The sequence below is a fragment of the Bufo bufo genome, chromosome 5 (genome assembly GCF_905171765.1).
Source record: "Bufo bufo chromosome 5, aBufBuf1.1, whole genome shotgun sequence".
Taxonomy (NCBI): domain Eukaryota; kingdom Metazoa; phylum Chordata; class Amphibia; order Anura; family Bufonidae; genus Bufo; species Bufo bufo.
The window spans coordinates 205,738,999-205,764,175 of record NC_053393.1 but is presented as its reverse complement, the minus strand read 5'-3'; the positions used below and the strand labels follow the sequence as shown (position 1 = coordinate 205,764,175).

The 25,177-nt window shown below is 42.6% G+C and overlaps 1 protein-coding gene across 1 annotated transcript in view; it reads left to right on the top strand.

Moving 5' to 3' along the window:
* The window catches only part of BFSP2 (beaded filament structural protein 2), a 100,869-nt gene that overhangs the window by 73,911 nt on the left and 1,781 nt on the right, over positions 1-25,177 (top strand). The window contains exons 4-6 of the mRNA XM_040433297.1: positions 1,056-1,217; positions 7,446-7,574; positions 15,940-16,160. Of these exons, the coding sequence (XP_040289231.1) occupies positions 1,056-1,217; positions 7,446-7,574; positions 15,940-16,160 (512 nt within the window). The remainder of the gene's footprint in view (positions 1-1,055; positions 1,218-7,445; positions 7,575-15,939; positions 16,161-25,177) is intronic.

Sequence of the window (25,177 nt, the reverse complement as noted above, 5' to 3'; positions counted from 1 at the left end):
TCTGAGGCATCCGTTTAACGTACACATTTTATGTATATGTAAAATGGATGGGAAAAACGTGATGTGAACCCAGCCTAAATGACAGACTGTTCATTTCAGTGTGTCTGTCCCTATGTATGCTTCACTAATTGGGAGCAGTCAAATGGATTTGACAGATTCCCTTTAATGTATGTTTCATTAATTTCGGGCATTATATAGGATTTGACAGATTCCCTTTAACTCCTATTCATTAAAGGGGTTATCCCATGATTAAAGGGGTTGTCTGGGCTTTTTAATATTGATGACCTATCCTCAGGATAGGTCATTAATATCAGATCGGCGGGAGTCCGTCACATTGCAACCCCACCGATCAACTGTTTGATCAACTTCTCTCTTCCTGTCCACTGCTGTATCGGCGGAGGTGCCGGGTGTCGGATAGGTAATCAACATTAAAAAGCCTGGATAACCTCTTTAATGTAAAAAATGAATATATGGCATCATATAATAATGACAATCTATTCCTAACAAAGCTAGAACCAGCCCTGTACTTCACATGAAACCAGAGATCTTCCCTCTCATTGCTCCAATTGTGTTCTATATTTACTTCAAGCTGGCAGCTTAGGTGGTGTCTTTTCTCAAAAGGCATGTCCTTTCTCAAGCGGTGTGCTCTTCTCAGAAGGCGTGTCCTTTCTCAAGGGGTGTGCTCTTCTCAGAAGGCTTGTCCTTTCTCAAGGGGTGTGCTCTTCTCATAAGGCATGTCCTTTCTCAAGGGGTGTTCTCTTCTCAGAAGGTGTGCCCTTTCTGCTAGAGTTCTCTCCGTGTAACTGTCACAGCTTCTAACAGTAGATCTGACTGGTGGCAGTTGAAGAATGGAACTGAGCATGTGCAACCACCTCAGCAATGTTACTGAGGTCGACAGAGAAATAAGGAAAAGAACAAACAGGTAGTGTAATACAAATAAGTCAGTGATAATTCAAAATGTTTAATTACACAAATTTAATTACACAAAACGTGCTGATTTGAAAAATGTAGAATATTTTTCATGGGACAACCCCAATAATCAAGTAAACTTTCAGGATGTGAAGATGCTATACAAGCAGCTGGCAGGATCTCAGCTAGAAGAAGTAGACACGCCAATCGGCACGGGACTTGATGATATACTGGAGACCATCAGAATTCACTGGGAGAAGGACATTGAAAAGAACAGAGCTGAATCTAGTGCCCTTCTTCAAGCCAAAGTAAGTGAACCTAAAATTATTTTTACAGACATGAACAATATGAAGTCACCACCCTTTACATATCCTCTCTTAGGAGGAATTTCACTTCCCAAGGGTAATCTGCCACAAGTTCAGAGGACTAATACTGTTAAGAGGAACTCAGAGGAAAAACTGCATGTAGGAGTAATGTGGGTGGTGTTCCAAGAAATACTTTCAAACACTTAATCTCTTGGGTCTTGAAAATGAATTTAGCAATCACATGAAGCTAATTATTCTTGTGATGTGACAATATGAAATTTATTATCTAAATCCAATAGCATTTTATGTGTGCATTCTCAATTCAGAATACAATAACTTTCTTAATAATAAATATATCTATTACTCTGATTGTCCCCATATTGTCAGATTAACTCACAAGGAACAGTTCGGATAACAATCTAATGTGTATGGTGAGCTCCCGACTCTCCCCCGACAGATAATGTCAAGGAGGGGAGAAGAATCAGCTGAATATATTTACTCCTCTCCTCCTGATATCATCAAGGGGAGAGAAGGATTATGTGAAGTAAATATTGTAGCCCAATTCTTTTAGTTTTCCAGTTGATAAGCCGCCGCCAGAAGTGCCTGGCAGCTCCTTTCTCTTCTCTCCCCATTTATAACACATACATGCTTGGCTGAACTGAATGTAAATGTGTATAAGCCAGTCAGGAGGGATTTGGGATGAGTGTCTGTTTAGTGTTACTGTTTAGTCACCATCAATATTAACCTGTCGATACAGTAAGTTCTGCTGCCCGCAGTTTGGACAATATGATCTTGCTAACAGGTTTGGTAAAAAAAAAGTTCCAATGTATTTTGGAGTCCTTTCAATTTTCAATTGTGACTCATTTGCAATGTGTGAGTATTCCTATAGGGAATGTTTATGCATTTTGTCTAAAATAATGTCATGCTGAATGGGGTTGTCCGATCCCAAAATCATTGAATTAGGGCTGGTGAAGTGTTTAAAAATAAGAAATAAAGACACTAACCTAGTCATACCTGCTCTATTCTAGTACCAAGGCTTTTGTATCGCTACTGTCCCTGTCTTCTGTAGCTTCCAACCTGTGGTCACATGCACCACTGCAGACATTTGCTGCCCTTAGCGGTGATGTGTCCCCAATCAGCAAAAGGCCACAAATGCTCAGCGGTCACATGCCACTTGGGGACCTGTCAGCACTGAAGCCACTGCATGGCCGGCATGGACCGGACATCACATTTCAAGTCGACAGGAGACCAGAAAGAGTGAAGACGAGAGCCTCAGTGCTTGACCTGAGCTCTAGTGACAAGGTGAAAATCTTTTTTCTTTATTGTAAACACTTTCCAAGCCCAAATTAAATTTAATATTGGGGATGGACAACCCTTTTAAATTACACAATTGTTTAATAGAAGCACCATTCTAAGGAAAGAATCAACTTTAAGCGGAAGGTATGTTTGGAAGCAGTAGGGATTGGGCACTGTCTGGACCTCACTGGGCTATAAGCCACTTATCATTGATGATGCTCATTTTTTTTTACAAAACATTATTGCTTTTTTTCATGTTACATAAAAAGAATAGGGCAAAAAAGTAGCATCAACCATCGCTTCTTCTACACAGCTGCAATGACACTGTGTCCATAGAGATATCATGTTAATTAGAGAAAACTGATACATCGCTTACCCTATCAGAGTTTTTCTTTCATTTAAAAACCTCAGGAATGTTCAGGGAGGGAGCAGGGCTGCTGAACTGCTCTTTGCATTTTAGATATTTTATAATTATATTATTTTAACATATCAGGATTAACTTAAAGGGGTATTCCAGCTTCACAATACTAATGGCCTATCCTCAGTATAGGTAATCAATATCAAATCAGTGGAGGTTCGACCCATTCAAGTGGAGAGGATGAAGCTGTAAATACCCTGCACCGCCACTACTATGTAGACAGCGTGTAGGTAAGTACTGAAGATTTAGCAGCACTCCCACAAGTATTTAAGCACCTTCAAACAGCAGATTGACAGGGGTGCCAAATGTCAGACCAAACCAATCTGATTTTGTGAAGATGGAATATCCCTTAAACATTTTAAAATAATGCAAATTACAAAATATCTTGAAATGTTGTTCCAATGTGACCAGATAATAGAAAACTGATATCTCCTGTTAAGGAAATATTAAAGGCTCTTTCCACCATGAATCATTAAACTCCTCTGTAGCCTTATTATGCAGAGCCACTGTTGGATCAGCTATGGCCATTCACATTACCATTAGTGCTGGAAACAGATTCCAGGGTAGCATATCAAAGACTGCCCCTTTAATCCCTGCATTACTTACAAAACTGAGTGTGAGATGTTGCTATCACGATAAAAACATTCTGTAAAGGGGGAATATTAATCACCAATATTTATGCAAATATCAATAAATAATATTCATAAATAGGAGGAACCATCTATCGATGACTCCGCCTATTTATACCATTATAATAATAATAATACAATACTTTGTCTTACGCTAATCACTAAACTAGCTGCATGCGCCTTACTAACTACCGCTAGTAACCACACGTTACACAATAGGTATAAATAACACACAGTATTTATTAACACCTACAGAACACAACACACGCAATACACTAACAATACAGTACTAACAATACAGTACTAACAATACAGCACTAAATATACAGTACTAAACTACACTACACAATCCCAAGTTCCACCCACAAACTAACTATACAGTACACACACACATATATTAGCAGCCCACCCCACCTGGTTCTAATCCTATCCCTAAGGGAATAACGAAGGGTTAACGGTGGTGCTGCAGGGGTGAATGCAGGCCACAGACACAGAAATACAGTCAGGGGTACAGGATTACAGGGCAGCTACAGGGGTAACTGGGACTGCCTCAAGGGTACAGGGCTGAGGTTAATGCTGCAGGAGTTCAGCAGCCAGGGTTAGGGGATAGTTGGTGAGGACAGGGCCTGCAGGGATAGGGATTACAATGGGATGTGTTGGTGGCAGGGAAGGGGTTACTATTGCTGTGGATATAGGGGGTATGTGAGGGGTAGGTAGGGGCTAGACAGGTAGATACTTAGCCCTTCCAGGGTTACTAGGCCTTCTCCAGGTGCACGTCATGGAGCTGCTCTCTCCCATGTCTCTCCTTGTAGTCCAGTTGCCAGAGCCCTTGTTCCTGTCTTGGGGCTCATATATCAGCCTCAGAAACAGCCCACCTCCCCCCTCCTCAGGGATGTGACATCATAGTGTGACTATGACATATGCCTGCACTCAGGACAGCCAATTGGCCCCCTGAGGATAGCAGCACCACACGCCCAGCCATGTCACAAACACAAGGTGGGGCAGAGCATAGTAACTAGGCTGATAAACTCAACAAAAGGCCTCAGATCTATTGATCCCTTAGCCTTTGAAGTCACCAGCCACCTGGAGACATATCCACCCCACTGCAGGAGCTGGCATTTAGGAGGGGGTTGGTTATGAAACAAAAACCGCCCCACCTCCTGGCTCTAAACGCTGTCCCTATGGGGGGCATTTAAGTATATATATGTATATAGATACTTGGGGCGCATCTATATACACATATATACTCATTATAAACCTGGGGCATACATGGGCAGTTATAGACCCATATATATACCTGGGGGAGAGCCATGGCAGATACACATATACAGATGTATGCACTGCATACACACATCCCCATATATACAGTACAGACCAAAAGTTTGGACACACCTTCTCATTCAAAGAGTTTTCTTTATTTTCATGACTATGAAAATGGTAGATTCACACTGAAGGCATCAAAACTATGAATTAACACATGTGGAATTATATACATAACAAACAAGTGTGAAACAACTGAAAATATGTCATATTCTAGGTTCTTCAAAGTAGCCACCTTTTGCTTTTGATTACTGCTTTGCACACTCTTGGCATTCTCTTGATGAGCTTCAAGAGGAAGTCCCCTGAAATGGTTTTCACTTCACAGGTGTGCCCTGTCAGATATTTAATAAGTGGGATTTCTTGCCTTATAAATGGGGTTGGGACCATCAGTTGCGTTGAGGAGAAGTCAGGTGGATACACAGCTGATAGTCCTACTGAATAGACTGTTAGAATTTGTATTATGGCAAAAAAAAAAGCAGCTAAGTAAAGAAAAACGAGTGGCCATCATTACTTTAAGAAATGAAGGTCAGTCAGCCAAAAAATCGGGAAAACTTTGAAAGTAAGGGCTATTTGACCATGAAGGAGAGTGATGGGTTGCTGCGCCAGATGACCTGGCCTCCACAGTCACCGGACCTGAACCCAATCGAGATGGTTTGGGGTGAGCTGGACCGCAGAGTGAAGGCAAAAGGGCCAACAAGTGCTAAGCATCTCTGGGAACTCCTTCAAAACTGTTGGAAGACCATTTCAGGGGACTACCTCTTGAAGCTCATCAAGAGAATGCCAAGAGTGTGCAAAGCAGTAATCAAAGCAAAAGGTGGCTACTTTGAAGAACCTAGAATATAACATATTTTCAGTTGTTTCACACTTGTTTGTTATGTATATAATTCCACATGTGTTAATTCATAGTTTTGATGCCTTCATAGTCATGAAAATAAAGAAAACTCTTTGAATGAGAAGGTGTGTCCAAACTTTTGGTCTGTACTGTATATATATACATAAGAGGCAATATATACACGGCCATACAGGACTAACTATAAGGGGACACATATAAGGGGGGCACAGATCATATAAGGGGGCACAGATCAACCAGGGACCACATATTTCCCACAGGGGCCACAATGAGCCCCTGTGGGCCACCAAGGGCAGATGTGCACAGATGCTGGGCACATCTGCGCACATCATCCTATGATGTGGCAGTCAATGCATGCATATATATCATACATGCATGCACGTGTTTGCATGCATATATGGATATATATGCATACGTCTCAACCCTTCCTCAACACATTCTTTTAATATTCCAATTTTCACAGTGGTCTCTAGACCACTTCAATAGGCTCACATTTCCCATATTCTGCAGCTCATATGTCAATTTTGCTGTGTAGACTGGGACAGAATTAGAAGAATGCGGAGGATTCATTTCCAGATTGGTTGTACTGCTAGAGGCACTATATAAGGCAGAATAGCAATGCAATTCCCATTAATTGTATCTTCCATAAAGCAAAGAAACCCTGCTGTACTGTCGATACAGACAATGTATAAAGGAAGTGTGTGTCTTCGGGGTTGTGTGCAAATATTCAAAAACAGAAAGCCCTTGTGCAGGAACAGTATTTGTGCACCATGAAATTCAGTAGCATAGTCACTTATATGTTTATAGACTAGACAATAGAAACTGATGGCTTATTTTAAGGTGTCACCAAGCCTCTTATTTTCTGGATACCTGTGGAGATGCACAGATGGAACATACAGTGTTTCCACCCCTGGTCTCCAATATTGCCTCCCCAGAAGAACATTTTAAAAATAGGAAAAAAATTACATTTAATTTCTGAAAATGAATGTCCTAACTCGACATGCAGGAAATGCCTGGAGATAACTGCCCAGCCAATCACTAACCACTAACAGTGACCTGCCTGAGCCAGTGATTTGTTATGCAGGACTCTCCAGGTATTTCCTGCATATGGAGATTGGACCAAGATGTAGAGAACAGTGGGGACTTGGTAGGCATCAGAAAGCCAGTGGCCGGTATATATTTTTTTTAACTACTCTGCCCTATATATAAAAAAATATAATCCTGCCGAACAACCTTTTTAACTCAACCTTTAACTCACCGCAGGGAAATAAGTCAACACAATCAGATGATTATCGCTGCCATTGTAATTGAAATGAATAAAAACATGTTCTTTCAAATTGTTCAAATTTAATTGTAGCGGCCTAGATTTACTATTCCTATAAATAGTGTAAACTTGACAGGCTGTCTAGACCTCCACCAGATTTATCACAGTGGCTCTAGCTGGATGATACATATGGTGCATGGACCACTTTTATCGAACTCCAGACCAACTATTGGTTGGCTTAGTTTGAGACTGAATTTTATGCACCTTTCCTGTTAAGCCCCACCCCTTTCAAGCAAGTAAGAAAAAGTGAAGAGACACTAAATGTGCTGAATTGTACCAAAACATTTTAGACAGATTGGGTGCAGACAATTATTACAATATTCAGGTCAGATATTCCAGTCTGATCACATATGCTAAAAACGACTTGGTTTTTCTACCTATTTACTGTAAACAGCAATCAGCGGCGCTGCCAGCATTACAAAGCCAAGAAGAGGGAGTTGTGGAGAGTCTGAGAGAAGAATTCCATGATACAGCTTGCAAAATCCAGAGCCTGCAGGCTGAGACTGAATCCCTACGAACACTGGTATGTTCATTGGTCACTAATATTAAAAAAATCTATGAACTGTACATGGAATCTTGACTATTGACTTAACAGACCATTACATTTCTCTGACATGTATATTTCTTTCTGCATTGGTTGTGAGTGTAGAAACCAGTCTACTTAGTGAAAGGCTAGGCGTACTTTCATCTCTTGAATTTCACAGTGCATGATTCCTAGAATGTAAAAGTGGGTTGACTGGTATGAAGTGGTGGAATTATTTTATGGAAATGACATGCACCCACCTCAATGAAAATACTGCATAGATATAAGATATTATTCAACTGGATCAACACAGCCTTGTGTTAGCAAGGGTGTACCTCCTTAATATATATACCAACAAAAGAGAACAGGTACTATATAATACCCAAAATATCTAATCTTTATTAAGACATAAAAACATAAATACAAATACATATGTGTAGAGACAATACAAAGTGCCCACAGCGGCAGCTCACAACTACACTGTAGCAAAGTATTAGAAAATCACTGCGGTACCACAACAAAGTGTGGGGACTCTGCATACTATGTGTCTAGAACAGCATATCATTCATATAAGCTGTCTCCAGCTGTCTTAGACATGTGATGCAGATATATCGGGTGTAGATATCATCTATGTGGTCTGCATGATATGCTGTTCTAGACACATAGTATGCAGAGTCCCCACACTTTGTTGTGGTACCGCAGTGATTTTCTAATACTTTGCTACAGTGTAGTTGTGAGCTGCCGTTGTGGGCACTTTGTATTGTCTCTACACATATGTATTTGTATTTATGTTTTTATGTCTTAATAAAGATTTGATATTTTGGGTATTATATAGTACCTGTTCTCTTTTGTTGGTATATAGATATAAGATGTTGTATGATAAGGTCATACAAATTCAATCTACAACCACATTAAAACAGAGCGTGTAGAGCATCCTCTGATTTAATGTGTTAATGCCAAAAACACGTATTATCACTTCCAAGAGTAACAAGATATGCTCGCCACTCCTTTCCAAATCAGTCCACAATGTTTCTCAAGCTCTCTTTTGCATCTTTCTGACAGATGCTCATCCTCATCATTTACATAGTTCTAGATGCCATCTGTGGCCAAACTTCAAGAAGTAGGGTTGAGGGATTTGGGTTTGGATTGCTGTATCCGAACCCAATTCTTTTAAAAACTATGTTAAGAATGTGGACTCCATCCTACTGTAAAATGTATGTCCTCTGTGGAGGTCTTTACGAAGCTTCTGCAAATATCGCAAGACTTACTTCGTCTCACCTCTATCACATGTCAGTTTGTTTAGTCGCATAAATTACTGTATCAAAATACGAAGCTGAACTCAGCTTTGTTAATAAGGTAAGCAGCCGAGTTCAGCTTAGTATTTTGATACGGTAATTTGTGTGAAGAAACAAACTGACGAGACGAGATGAAGTAAGTCTTGCAATATTTGCAGAAACTTCCGAAAGACCTCTGTGGAGGACATCCATTTTACAGTAGGATGAAGCCCATATTGTTGACAAATTTTTTAAAAGATTCACCCAATCCTGAGCATCAAACTCTTTAGGTGCTTGGACCACCTGCAACTAATTAGAAGAACCACAGAAAAAAGTAACTGACTGGGTGCGGTCCCTTATTCTAGGAAAAATCCTGTTAATTTATTAGACTTACAAAATCAATGTACTGTAAATATAAAAATCACAAATGGTTCCTGTAACGGATCTCCTAGCACCTCGACCGGGTACCTCCGTCGATAGAAGCTCCTAGTGCTTCCCGAGGTCTCCAAGCACTCCACTTGACACCGCAAGCACTGCAGACCCCACGAACCGCCGAAGCTTGGTTGAGGTCTCGCCGTCTCCTACCCACCCTGGACCTACGACAAGGCTCCAGGCTCCAGTGGGTCAACCTCTCCTAAGTCCAGAGAGCAGGAACAGCTCTTACAAGAGCTAGTAGTTATAGCCAGGGGAGCATAGCAAATCTTCAGCGTATAGCAATCCCCAGCGTCGATCAGTTACCCAAACATCAGCCTCAACATGATAAAGGGTAAAACAGGAACTCTTTATTGAGGGCTACCCGCCGTATTTATGCAGGTCCCCATCTGGTGGACACTACCCTAGGGGACCAGATGGAAGACTGTGACACAGGACAGATATGCAGAAATTCAGGATACACAGACACAATACATCCCCACAATGCATCATGGTTTCCTCCTCTCTGCCCTGGAGACACCCGAGGAGTAATTCAATTATCTCTCAGGACAAAGGGAAATCGCCAATACATATGTGGGGACAACAGGACAGAAATCACCATTTAAACATACAATGTCACAACCCTTACAGTAAACACAGACATTTAACATATCCCCAGATAGCTCAAGTCTGAGTGCATATTATTAGGTGAATGGCACTCAGACTACACGAATACAATAAAATTAGCTATCTGGGTACCCTCACATAACATACACTACAATTCCAAAGACAGATGGTTCTGTCACGCACCTCAAAACCCCACATATCCCCATAATGTATACATCCATGGATAGCTCTGATCTGGGTGAACAACATATCCAAAAATCACCCAGATCCGAGCAGGGGTTCCCGAATTCCATGGAAGTCACATTTGGCCGACTGCAAGCATGGCTTTCCTGCCCAAAACAGTTCCACAGATTTAAGCTGTGTGGCCGGTCTGTCTTCTCCTTCAAAGTTAGTATGGGCCATAATCCTGGGGCAAGAGGCTGGCAACCAGGCCCCTCCAAAACCCAGTGGCGAGGTTGGTTTCGCCACAGTACCCAACTGGTTTTGTCAAGGGTTTATCATCCACGATCCTACTTTCCTATGAAACACTCACCTTGGCTGTTCTTCTTCTTACTTCATTCTTAATACAAATAGTTAAAGAGGTATTCAAATCCTGGACATTGATGGCATATCGCTAGGATAAGTGCAGGTCGTACCTCTCCAGAACACGCCCCCTGAAGTGAAAGACAACATGCCGTGCTTGCGTGTTGTCCTCTCCATTAACTTCTATGGGACTTCTGAAAAAGCTGAGCTATTTCCAGAAGTCCCATAGTGATGAATGAACAGTAAGCAATCCAAGCACAGTCACTGCTATAGCAGTGAACAGAGGGTGGCAGCACATGCGCAGCAGCTTTCCCTTCACTTCAGGGGCCGCATTCTGGAGATAGGAGTGAGTCCCAGAGGTGGAACCTACACCTATATGATATTAATGGGATATTCAAGTAATATGCCATCAATGTCCCAAATGGGAATACACTTTTAAATTTATATTACGAAGTATACTAAAAAGCAAGTTGTTTATTAATTCCATTTGGAAACATTTATTGAAGTATTTATGTCACTTTTGTGGCATAAAAAGAGTCGCAAATTATGACATATGCCACATTTGCACCACCATTTGCGACTATTTCAAAAGTAGCATGAAAAGAATGCGGCTTATCAAGAGGATGCGGGGCCAGCTGGCATAAATTATAGTTCCAATCTACACATGCTCATATTGTAGTTGTTGTAAATTTACATTTCTGGTGCATGCATTGCCAAAAGATGTGCAGACTTGATTAAGAGGCCTGCTCCTTCTAACACATTTGGTAGTCTTTTTACTAAGGCTGGTGTGTGAAATGCCAGTCACAGTAAATCTGCCCCAATGTGTCCATCAAGTATTTAAGCTCTGTTTATTTCTTAGATAGAACGTTTCTCGTCTCCCTCTGTGGTTATTTTCTAAATTACAAATCCCCACATAGGACACAGTTTAAAAACAAGTCTCAACAAACATATGTATAATATCAAAAAGGACTAATGACTCATAGTGCATCTGTGTTATTTTATAAAGAGCATAATAGAGATTCCAAGGGTTCAAGGGTTTTCGAAAATTACATGGATTTGCAAACTAAAAAAAATGGAAGTGAAGACTTGATAAATGCGCTATCTGAGAAAGAAACAGAGTTTATATAATACACTGAGGTAGATTTAATAAGCCTGTAGATGTTATACAATTAAGACAGGCTGTCCAAATGTATCGCAGTGGCACATGTAGGATGCTAAATGTACATAAAAATACACTTTGGTCTACCAGTATATCAACTTTTGGTTGGCTAACTTTAATTAAGACATAATTTTACGCCAGAATTGTGGTACAGTTATGAATTAAAATGGTACATCTGAGGCAATACCCCTTTCCCACAAAGCCATACCTCTTTAGTTAAGACACAGCCCTTTTCAACGTAGGCTCCCAAATTTTCTCTAAACCTAGATGTGCAAATTGTACCACTTTTTGAGGCAATGATGCAGTATCCCACATAAGGGTAAGTGCAAAGGGTTTGTTGTTAGGTTGTTTGATCAACCCTTTGGACAATGGAGGTTTTTTTGTTGCTATTTTTCTTCCCCATCTTCCTGGAGTCATAACTTTTTTATTTTTCTAAAGGATTTAATGACCGCGATCAGCATTATTATAAGGGAACATTGTTAATAGACCCTTCCACATTTTGACACAGTTTTGGCTAGCCATATCTGAATCCTGTACCCCTCAGCCTTGTAATTACAGGCAAGAACCTTATTGTCTTAGATTCTGCAGAGAGAGAGAGACTTTGGAAATATAGAGAGAAGAAGTACCACAACCCTCATTATTGCTGTTGTCCATACATTGCTGTCAGGGAATACCTGCACTGGGATTTGTTTGGAGCTGTGCTTTAATACAGTTGTATGTACTACAACTCCCATTCTGAACTTTAGTAAAGAAAGACTTATTTATTGTCTACAAATGGCCTGGTTACTGACTCCAGCACCATTTTTTGGCCACAGCACCTACATCTTCTTCCATGTAGCCGTACAAAACTAATAACACCCTGGGCACCCCAACTTCCATCAGGCAGAAGCCCAAACATCATGGAGTGTCCCAAGGGAAGAAAGGGTGTGCTTTCCTGTCACTGCCCAGCCCTCAGGAGCTTTGGGGTGAGAATAGCCACTGTGATTTGTGTTAACAACTGTGTCATTGCCAGAGCCACTACCACTCCCATCCTTCGCTCCACTCCTCCTGGGCTTGGGGCAATTACACCAAAATCTATGTGCACTCACATTAGTAAATGTAGGCCAATGTTCCTGAATGGAATGAATATAGAACTTCATTTTAATTATTTTATTCATATGTGCTGATCTCTACCTGTAATATAGCTTTACCTATTTGTATTAATTGTGAAATTAAAATGGTCACTTTGGGGAGAGGCATGGTCAAGGTGAGTATTTTATGGGAAAGTAGGATCAAGGATGGTAAACCCTTGACAAAATGGGAGAGAAAAATCAGTCGGGTGCAACCTGATTTTTAAATGCTTTTTTATAAGATATCGGTTTTGTTAGTACAGCGGGGTTGTTCCTGGCATGTGGATTCCACCCAGTCTGCTCTTTCTTCCATGGTTCTTCACCTTATAGTTCCATATAGGTCCAAGCATCTGGAGGGGGTTGACTCTCTAGGCTAGGCATAGATGGCAGAGATTCTTCTGTGAAAAGACAAGCCTCTATCAGGGAGATGCAGCAGTAGTATTCAGAAACAAGTTTGCTGGATTTGGATAAGAAATCCTGAAAGTGTGAAACTGGAATGGCAAGCATATCCTGGTGGTACTGTTGAAGTGACCATATAGTACTTACAGAAACTTATTGATCCATGAGGATCTGGTGTCGACATGTGTTTGTGACACATGTTAAATTAGAGAGCGCTATGAGAAAAAAAAATTAAATTCAAAATAGGTTCAGTGGTCTATGTCTATTTAGTTGCAGAAATATATAATCAATATATGATTATGTAAAATGAAATTAAAATTTTTACTTTAAATTCTATAAATTTTCATATAATCTATATAAATATATATATAAATAGGACATATATATGTATGTATGTTCCGCGATCACTCAAAAACGCAACCATCGATTTCAACGAAACTTGGTATATCCCTTGCTACCGGAAAAGAAATCTTGTGGGGGTCACAGATCTCTAGGACGTACCATTCCTGAGATATTCCCAAAAAATGACCTGCATTAGCCAATAAAAGCCTGCAAGTCTTTCTCTTCATATCCCAACTGCCATACACACAGTCACAAAATTGCAAATTTACCAAAAATTTGTAAAAAATTGCGAATTTCCAAGTTTCAATTTCTCTATTTCTATAATACATAGTAATACCTCCAAAAATAGTTATTACTTTACATTCCTCATATGTCCACTTCATGTTTGGATCATTTTGGGAATGATATTTTATTTTTTGGGGATGTTACAAGGCTTAGAAAAAAACAAATATTTAGGGACCAGTTCAGGTCTGAAGTCACTTTGCGAGGCTTACATAATAGAAACCACCACAAAAATGACCCCATTCTATAAACTAAACCCCTCAAGGTATTCAAAACTGATTTTACAAACTTTGTTTACCCTTTAGGTGTTTCACAAGAATTAATGGAAAATAGAGATACAATTAAAAAATTTCACTTTTTGGCAGATTTTCCATTTTAATAATGTCTTTCCAGTTACAAAGCAAGGGTTAACAGCCAAACCAAACTCAATATTTATGGCCCTGATTCTGCAGTTTACAGAAACACTCCATATGTGGTCGTAAACCGCTGTACGGGCACATGGCAGGGGGCAGAAGGAAAGGAATGCCATACGGTTTTTGGAAGGCAGATTTTGCTGGACTGTTTTTTTTGACACCATGTCCCATTTGAAGCCCTCCTGATGCACCCCTAGAGTAGAAACTCCAAAAAAGTGACCCCATTTTAGAAACTACGGGATAGGGTGGCAGTATTGTTGGTACTAGTTTAGGGTACATATGATTTTTGGTTGCTCTATATTACACTTTTTGTGAGGCAAGGTAACAAGAAATAGCTGTTTTGGAACCGTTTTTATTTTTTGTTATTTACAACATTCATCTGACAGGTTAGATCATGTGATATTTTTATGGACCAAGTTGTCACGCTATACCTAATATGTATACTTTTTTTTAATTTATGTAAGTTTTACACAATGATTTCTTTTTTGAAACAAAAGGCGATTACCTTGGGTAGGGTATGATTTTTGCGGGATGAGATGACGGTTTTATTGGCACTATTTTGGGGTGAGTGTGACTTTTTGATCGCTTGCTATTACACTTTTTGTGATGTAAGGTGACAAAAAATAGTTTTTTTTACACCGTTTTTATTTTTATTTTTTTACGGTATTCAACTGAGGGGTTAGGTCATGTGATATTTGGGGAAAATGACGTTTTTGTTTATTTTTACTTGAAATTTAAAAATTTTTGGGGGGAAAACTTAATTTTTTTAACTTTTTTTTAACTTTATTTTTTGTCCCACTTTGGGACTTCAACTTTTGGGGGTCTAATCCCTTTTACAATGCATTCCAATACTTCTGTATTGGAATGCATTGGCTGTATGAGTAATACTATGTGTATTACTCATACAGCTTCCGGCCTGTGAGATCCAGGGGGCTGGATCTCACAGGCTCGTCACCGGAAGCAACGCTGATGCCTAAGGAAGGCATCGCGCTGCCTGCTATGCCATCGGGTCCCCCCTACATCCGCATGGGGACCCGATGGCACTGCCGCCCGCCGGATAAGGTAAAACAGCAAACCGCAGGTCTGAATTGACCTGCGGTTTGCAGCGATCGACGATGCGAGGGGGTCACATGCCCCCCCCCCCCGGCGTTGTGACAGGATGCCCGCTGAATGATTTCAGCGGACATCCTGTTCCAATTAACCCCCACCGCGACGCAATGTAATTTTAAAGTTAGGATGTACCGGTACGCCTTGGGTCCTTAAGGACTCGGCAAACATGGCGTACCGGTACGTCCTAAGTCCTTAAGGGGTTAAAGTGGCGGAACACTGTGGGGGGGGGTCAGTGTTAAGGGGTGGGGGACTGTAGATATCTTTTATTGACACACAGAAACATTACATGAAATAGATTAAATATTCCCATGCGAAGCAGGGTCCTTCTGCTAGTACATACAAAAGTGTCCAATCTTGGATTTGTAATACTGATATCTTAAAATGTACCTATAAGTAGTGTATTTTTGGTCCTAACTGATGTGCTGTCAAGCTAGAAATGTGGTATAGGGACTGAAACTAATTTTTTTCTGACACAGGGATCCTAATTTCCATACAGCCATAGAGTTAAATGATAAAATTCTGGCAGCTTCCCGCCACCACTAGAGGGAGCTTTGGTATTTAATGAAAACAGACTTGCTATAGAATTCAGTGGGAGTATAAATCTTTGTTCAGTGCATTTATTGAAAGAGATTTTCATTCTGATTCATAGAAGGGGGTCCCAAAGGAGGGATCAGATTAAAGATCTTGAAAATGTCATGGTTAATTTTGTATTTGCAGAAAAGAGGTCTGGAGAATTCTTTGCATGATGCTAAACACTGGCATGACATTGAGCTTCAGAATTTGGGATCTGTGATCACTAAGTTGGAAGCAGAACTGGAGGAAATTAAAAGTGAAACTGAGCAGCACCAGCGAGACCGGGAACATTTGATGTCCCATAAATTGCAGCTAGAGAAGGAAATAGCAGCATATCACTGTATCCTGGATGGAGAGGAAAACAGGTAGGTGTTAGAAAAGAAAAAAATTCTGCAAGACTCCTCTATTATATGCCTTGGGCCTCATGTGCACAGCTGTATTGTTCTTCAGTTTGCTACCTGTTGTTAAAACAAATGGCACACTGCGCTATACAAGTCAATGGAGTTATGCACGCAACCATTTTTTCATGATCACCATCAGCAAGACTCACTGCAGGTCCTATTTTTGTCAACTTTTCCAATGAGAATAGATTTTCTATTGATGGGAGTGAAAAAAAAAGGAAAGCACGTGGGAGCTATGCATTTTTCAAGGTTTGTTTTTTGTGGATCAAAGTCGGGCGTCACAGTGTGCACAGTAAGCATGACCCCTAAGACTGTAATGGTGGTAGTAATACATACAGTAAGATAATGAACCAGTAAATGCAAAATCTCAATTTTCAATGAAAAAAAGAGTTTAAAAATCAATCTACCCTAATAGGGTGTTATATAGTGGACAAAACACACCAACCTTCAAGGCCAACATTTGATGTTATAGTTCAGGGGTGGCCAACCTGTGGCTCTTGAGCCGCATGCGGCTCTTTGCTTCTTCAAGTGCGGCTCTAGCTGTGGAGCCAGGGAGCAGTCAGGACGGCTCACTCTCCACCCCATTGCTCAGTTCTCTTTTCCTGATCGGGCACTGTTGCTACTTTGCAGCTCCAGCTCACTCTCCACTATGTCCTGATGCACACAGTGTGAGAACCTAGTACGTGGAGACACGCACTATGACCCGACGTTGTGCTCATCAGGTCACAATGGAGAGCGTGTCAGACCTGCAGAGTAGCAGGTGCCCGAGCAGGAGCCCAGTGCCTGATCAGGAAAGGGAAGAGATTTTTTTTAATTATAGAACTGAGCATGGGGGTTTGATCTAAGCATGGGGGGTGTCCTGATCTGGGTAATGGGGGTCTGATCTGAGCAATGGGGGTCTGATCTGAGCATGGGGGTCTGATCTGAGCATGGGGGTCTGATCTGAGCATGGGGGTTCAGATTTGAGCATGGGGGCAGATATGAGCATGGGGGGTCTTGTTTGAGCATGGGTTGGTCAGGTCTGAGCATGGGTTGGTCAGGTCTGAGAAGGGGGAGATATGAGCATGGGGGAAGATCTGAGCATTGGGGGGAGATCTGAGCACTGAGGGTCTGACACTGGGAGTCTGATTTGTGTTGTCTGATCCAACCACTGGGGTTCTTATTTTGGGGGTCTGATTTGGAGATCCCCAAACCATCTGATGAGGTTTGGGGATCTTATTTTAGGTCAGATGAGTATTGGGGATCTGATTTACTAGTCTGATCTGAGGTCTTATGAAATATATATTTTTAATTTTTTTTCTCTGCTAATGAAAAATAAGAAAATAATATATTTATCAGACCTCAAATCAGATGAAAAATCTTTTTTTCTCTTATTTTTCTTTGTTAAAACCTAGGAGCATCTTGTAGGGCGAAAAATACAGTGAATCGTGTGTAAATGTATAGCTTGTGGCTCCTGATAGTCATATTTTTTTTTGGGGGCTCTTTGTGTCTGTAAGGTTGGCCACCCCTGTTATAGTTAAAGTGAAAGTCCTCCCTAAAAGCCAAGTGTCTAGTATTTTAAAATAGATAGTCCTCCAAATCACATACATAGATAGAACGTTAAAGGGGTTGTCTCATATTGCCGTTACTAAGGCAAGATAAGACACAGTCCTGACCACCAGTCGGCTAGGAAACAGCTGAGCGTGGCGGGGCAGGCTGTTTCAGTAGCTCCCATTGCGGTGTATGAGAGCTACAGAAATAGTGTAGCACAGCAAGCTATGGTTTTTCCTTAATTCGGAAACAGCATAGCTTGATTTGCTATGCTGTTTCCGTAGCTCTCATGCACTGCAATGGGAGCTACTGAAACAACCAGCACCAGAGCGCTCTGCTGTGTCCTGGCCGGCTGGTTAACGGGACTGTGTCCGATTTTGCTTTAGTAACAGCCAGATGAGACAATCCTTTGAATGATAAAATTTCTGTATTTCTTCTACTAGCACTAGAGAAAGTTAAGAAACATAGGGTAAATTCAGGATTTTCAGAGAGTATTCTATGCTGAAAATCTGCATTATGGTACAATTCATATGGATGTGGTTTTATAATACATGTAGCAGAAAGAAATATGTACGAAAATGATGGAATGCTGCATATTTCTTATCCACTGCATGTTAATTCTGCAGCAGATTTGTCACAGATTTTTTTTTACTATGAATTAAACCTTTTGCAGTGTATAGTGTCAATGGCATAAAAGTGGCTTAAAAGGGTTATTTTTATGATTAATGTAAAAAATTAAAATAAGACATCATATAGTGTATGACAACATCTTTCTAACGAAGCTAAAAGCAGCCCTGTACCTCACATGGATCCAGAGATCTCCCCATTCATTGCTCTGCTAGATTTATATCAAGCTGACAGCTCAAGGGGAGTGTCTTTTCTGTTGCACATAAGGGGGCGTGTCTTTTCTGCTGGAGCTCTCTCCCTATCACAGCTCAGGGGGCTTGTCCATGCTCTCCCTATCACAGCTCAGGGGGCTTGTCCATGCTCTCCCTATCACAGCTCAGGGGGCAGTTGAAAGATGAAATTGAGCATGTGCGGCCTTCTCAGTGAACAGGACAAAGAAAAAAGAAAAAAGACAAACAGCAGATGCATCTCATGGCATAACAAGCTTAGATACATACTACACCAGACAGTATTATGCAAGATGGGATTAGATACTCAACTCAGTAGGCACTATAGCATACAGCAGACTATGTATCAGCCTCAGCAGACTGTATTGTACATGATATAAATAGATACAGATGTGTTTTGATGTGCTTGCTGTTTATTGCACTCTGGAGATGATGAGGGAAGATCCTGTGGACTGTCATTGATGTGATTTAGAAACTAAGTAAGAAATAGAATAGCAGGATTCATGTCTGGGTGTAGTAACATGGCCAAATGTAGGCGGCACAGCTCCTGCAAACTGAACATGGTGCTGGCGGGGCCAGCCTGTGACTCATCACTCTGCAGAGCAGCCATGTAAACCGGAAGTGGAGAATATAAACAGATATGCAAGCAGTGGTGTACATAGAGAAGTAAATGCAGTGGGCGGCCGCGCAGAACAGCTCTTCTGCGCCGCTCCAGCTTCGGATCTCCCGGCCGTGAGTGGTCCAGGACGTGGAACACCCAGTCCTTGATGCTGGTCTTGTAGTCCCACATGGTCTGGGCGTGTGCTGTAACCTCTGACGGGACCATCCTCCTTCCTGGGCAGTGGAGTGGATACTCCAGCCGCCTCCACAGCACCAGCCGGAACGGTGGACGCCTTGGACCTTCTCTCTGGGTCCCTCTGCACCTGGGAAAGGCATACTTCTTGCAGGGCAGCCTGCACTTCGGGCTCGTCGCCCCACAATATTTCGCCCCAGTTGGGCCGCAGAGGTTGCGCCATTTTGTCTTCCTCTCGCTGGCAGGAGCAAGCTTCTATAAGAGGAGTCTTAGGGGTGGAGTCTTCACTCTCTGTAATTGCACTGATCAGTTCCTGGTGGGCAGGGCTGTCGCTTTCCGCTCTTGGGCTGGGCGTCTCCCTGTTTTCCTGCTCTTGAGGTACAAGAAGAGCATATGCCATCACTGGTAAAGATGGCGGATTAACCCCTTGGTAGCCGGCGCGCACTTTCCTGTGCCTGTCGCTCCGCAATAAACGTAGTAAAGTCATTTTTAGGGGGTTCTCTAACAATTCTGTAGGCCTTGTAGTATAAATACACACAAGTAAATCCTTTTCGTGATGCCAAAATTGCAACGGGCTGCCTCGCCCCAGGGCTCTCTATATGTTGCCTCCAAGGTGTAGGAAATGCTGAGTGGTATGTTGTGGCCTAAAATGTCTCTTATTGTGTGTCACGGTGCTCCTACCTGGATACCGCTGGATCCCAGGCTTTGGCTCCGAAGCAATAAATAGGGGAAATAATTGAGGGATTAAAGAATAACTGGAGTCCAGACCTTGAGATGAAGTTCAATGGCAGCTTTACTTTGCATAAACGTTCTCCAAAACGGTTTACAGGCTTTGTCTTGGTTCCAGCAGGCTTTAGCATGAAACTGGCAGGCAAACTCCACTCTGCTATATCTGTTTTTCTCTGACTCTGCTGTACTGACAGGCTGGCTGTATAACTCAGCTCCTTCTTGTATGCTGTACTTCACTTTGTAATCTGACTCTAGCTTATGCCAGGGAACATTCCTCCTGGCTCCTGAGGCTTTAAGCTTTGGCCTCCATGGCCAGGAGAGCCTTAAGGTGCTCTGGCTGGCGTGGGCACGTCCAGCAGAGACGTGCCCCTGTACACCCTTCCCCAAGCTGGGGGTAAGCTAGACTGGAACTAACTGGTCCCCACACTTCCTGCAAGAAGTAGGACTAGACCACTTCTCTCCAGAGGGGGGGGGGGGGTAGAATGGAATGGAAAGCTCCATTCTACCTAAGTACAGCTTTGCTGTGTTTGCTGCCACCTGCTGGTGAACCAGGCATATGCGCAGACCTTTAAAAACGTGAAAAAAATACCTGATCAGTTCTTTTCCGGTATAGAGCCCCTGTGACGGAACTGTATGCTGGAAAAGAAAAACGCTAGTGTGAAAGTACCCTAAGTAAAAGAACAATGGTTTTAACTGGTAAGCATCCATTCCTTAAATGGTTTATGGCATGATTGATGTAAAAATGAAAATCAGACATGATATAGTACTTGACAATCTTTTTGTAACAAACCAGCACAACCAGAACTAGCCTTGTATCTCACATGGATCTAGAGATCTCTTGATTCATTGCTTCAGTTGTTCTCCTAAATTTATTTAAACCTGGCAGCTTAGGGGGTGTGCCCTTTCTCAGGGGGTATGTCCTTTTTGCAGTAGATCCCTCCCTATCACATCTCAGGAGGTGTCCTTTCTGCTGCAGTTATTTCCCTGCAACTGCCATAGCTTCTAACAGCAGAGAGGGCTGGTGGCAGTTGAAGGATGGAAGTGAGCATGGGTGTCCACCTCAACAAAGTGAAGAGAGGACAGAGAAATAAACCTAAACAGCAGGTGGTGTTATACAGACACATTTAAATACATGCAATTACAAAAAGTATTCATATCAAGGTGCTGGTTTGAAGAATGTAGGATATTTATCATGGGACAAACCCTATAACCACCTCCGGACCGCCTAACGCAGATTCGCGTTCCGGAGGTGGCAGCCCTGCGCAGAGTCACGCATATACGAGTCATCTCGCGCGAGCCGAGACTTCCTGTGAACGCGCGCACACAGGCGCGCGCACTCACAGGATCGGAAGGTAAGAGAGTTGATCTCCAGCCTGCCAGCGGCGATCGTTCGCTGGCAGGCTGGAGATGTGTTTTTTTTAACCCCTAACAGGTATATTAGACGCTGTTTTGATAACAGCGTCTAATATACCTGCTACCTGGTCCTCTGGTGGTCCCATTTGTTTGGATCGACCACCAGAGGACACAGGTAGCTCAGTAAAGTAGCACCAAGCACCACTACACTACACTACACCCCCCCCCCCGTCACTTATTAACCCCTTATTAGCCCCTGATCACCCCATATAGACTTCCTGATCACCCCCCTGTCATTGATTACACCCCTGTCATTGATCAACCCCCTGTAAAGCTCCATTCAGATGTCCGCATGATTTTTACGGATCCACTGATTGATGGATCGGATCCGCAAAACGCATACGGACGTCTGAATGAAGCCTTACAGGGGCGTGATCAATGACTGTGGTTATCACCCCATATAGACTCCCTGATCACCCCCCTGTCATTGATTACACCCCTGTCATTGATCAACCCCCTGTAAAGCTCCATTCAGATGTCCGCATGATTTTTACGGATCCACTGATAGATGGATCGGATCCGCAAAACGCATACGGACGTCTGAATGAAGCCTTACAGGGGCGTGATCAATGACTGTGGTTATCACCCCATATAGACTCCCTGATCACCCCCCTGTCATTGATTACACCCCTGTCATTGATCAACCCCCTGTAAAGCTCCATTCAGTTGTCCGCATGATTTTTACGGATCCACTGATAGATGGATCGGATCCGCAAAACGCATACGGACGTCTGAATGAAGCCTTACAGGGGCGTGATCAATGACTGTGGTTATCACCCCATATAGACTCCCTGATCACCCCCCTGTCATTGATTACACCCCTGTCATTGATAAACCCCCTGTAAAGCTCCATTCAGATGTCCGCATGATTTTAACGGATCCACTGATAGATGGATCGGATCCGCAAAACGCATACGGACGTCTGAATGAAGCCTTACAGGGGCGTGATCAATGACTGTGGTTATCACCCCATATAGACTCCCTGATCACCCCCCTGTCATTGATTACACCCCTGTCATTGATCAACCCCCTGTAAAGCTCCATTTAGATGTCCGCATGATTTTTACGGATCCACTGATAGATGGATCGGATCCGCAAAACGCATACGGACGTCTGAATGAAGCCTTACAGGGGCGTGATCAATGACTGTGGTTATCACCCCATATAGACTCCCTGATCACCCCCCTGTCATTGATTACACCCCTGTCATTGATCAACCCCCTGTAAAGCTCCATTCAGATGTCCGCATGATTTTTACGGATCCACTGATAGATGGATCGGATCCGCAAAAACGTATACGGACGTCTGAATGAAGCCTTACAGGGGCGTGATCAATGACTGTGGTGATCACCCCATATAGACTCCCTGATCACCCCCCTGTCATTGATTACACCCCTGTCATTGATCAACCCCCTGTAAAGCTCCATTCAGATGTCCGCATGATTTTTACGGATCCACTGATAGATGGATCGGATCCGCAAAACGCATATGGACGTCTGAATGAAGCCTTACAGGGGCGTGATCAATGACTGTGGTTATCACCCCATATAGACTCCCTGATCACCCCCCCTGTCATTGATTACACCCCTGTCATTGATCAACCCCCTGTAAAGCTCCATTCAGATGTCCGCATGATTTTTACGGATCCACTGATAGATGGATCGGATCCGCAAAAACGTATACGGACGTCTGAATGAAGCCTTACAGGGGCGTGATCAATGACTGTGGTGATCACCCCATATAGACTCCCTGATCACCCCCCTGTCATTGATTACACCCCTGTCATTGATCAACCCCCTGTAAAGCTCCATTCAGATGTCCGCATGATTTTTACGGATCCACTGATAGATGGATCGGATCCGCAAAACGCATACGGACGTCTGAATGAAGCCTTACAGGGGCGTGATCAATGACTGTGGTGATCACCCCATATAGACTCCCTGATCACCCCCCCTGTCATTGATTACACCCCTGTCATTGATCAACCCCCTGTAAAGCTCCATTCAGATGTCCGCATGATTTTTACGGATCCACTGATAGATGGATCGGATCCGCAAAACGCATACGGACGTCTGAATGAAGCCTTACAGGGGCGTGATCAATGACTGTGGTTATCACCCCATATAGACTCCCTGATCACCCCCCTGTCATTGATTACACCCCTGTCATTGATCAACCCCCTGTAAAACTCCATTCAGATGTCCGCATGATTTTTACGGATCCACTGATAGATGGATCGGATCCGCAAAACGCATACGGACGTCTGAATGAAGCCTTACAGGGGCGTGATCAATGACTGTGGTTATCACCCCATATAGACTCCCTGATCACCCCCCTGTCATTGATTACACCCCTGTCATTGATCAACCCCCTGTAAAGCTCCATTCAGATGTCCGCATGATTTTTACGGATCCACTGATAGATGGATCGGATCCGCAAAAACGTATACGGACGTCTGAATGAAGCCTTACAGGGGCGTGATCAATGACTGTGGTGATCACCCCATATAGACTCCCTGATCACCCCCCTCTCATTGATTACACCCCTGTCATTGATCAACCCCCTGTAAAGCTCCATTCAGATGTCCGCATGATTTTTACGGATCCACTGATAGATGGATCGGATCCGCAAAACGCATACGGACGTCTGAATGAAGCCTTACAGGGGCGTGATCAATGACTGTGGTTATCACCCCATATAGACTCCCTGATCACCCCCCTGTCATTGATCACCACCCCTGTCATTGATCACTCCCCCTGTCATTGATCACCCCCCTGTCATTGATCACCCTCTGTAAGGCTCCATTCAGACATTTTTTTGGCCCAAGTTAGCAGAATTATTTATTTTTTTTCTTACAAAGTCTCATATTCCACTAACTTGTGTCAAAAAATAAAATCTCACATGAACTCACCATACCCCTCACGGAATCCAAATGCGTAAAATTTTTTAGACATTTATATTCCAGACTTCTTCTCACGCTTTAGGGCCCCTAGAATGCTGACTTTGTGAGAAAAAAAAAATATATATCAATTTCCGCTAACTTGTGCCAAAAAAAAAAAATTTCGATGAACTCGCCATGCCCCTCATTGAATACCTTGGGGGTCTTCTTTCCAAAATGGGGTCACATGTGGGGTATTTATACTGCCCTGGCATTGTAGGGGCCCCAAAGCGTGAGAAGAAGTCTGGTATCCAAATGTCTAAAAATGCCCTCCTAAAAGGAATTTGGGCACCTTTGCGCATCTAGGCTGCAAAAAAGTGTCACACATCTAGTATCGCCGTACTCAGGAGAAGTTGGGGAATGTGTTTTGGGGTGTCATTTTACATATACCCATGCTGGGTGAGAGAAATATCTTGGTCAAATGCCAACTTTGTATAAAAAAATGGGAAAAGTTGTCTTTTGCCAAGATATTTCTCTCACCCAGCATGGGTATATGTAAAATGACACCCCAAAACACATTCCCCAACTTCTCCTGAATACGGCGATACCACATGTGTGACACTTTTTTGCAGCCTAGGTGGGCAAAGGGGCCCATATTCCAAAGAGCACCTTTAGGATTTCACAGGTCATTTACCTACTTACCACACATTAGGGCCCCTGGAAAATGCCAGGGCAGTATAACTACCCCACAAGTGACCCCATTTTGGAAAGAAGACACCCCAAG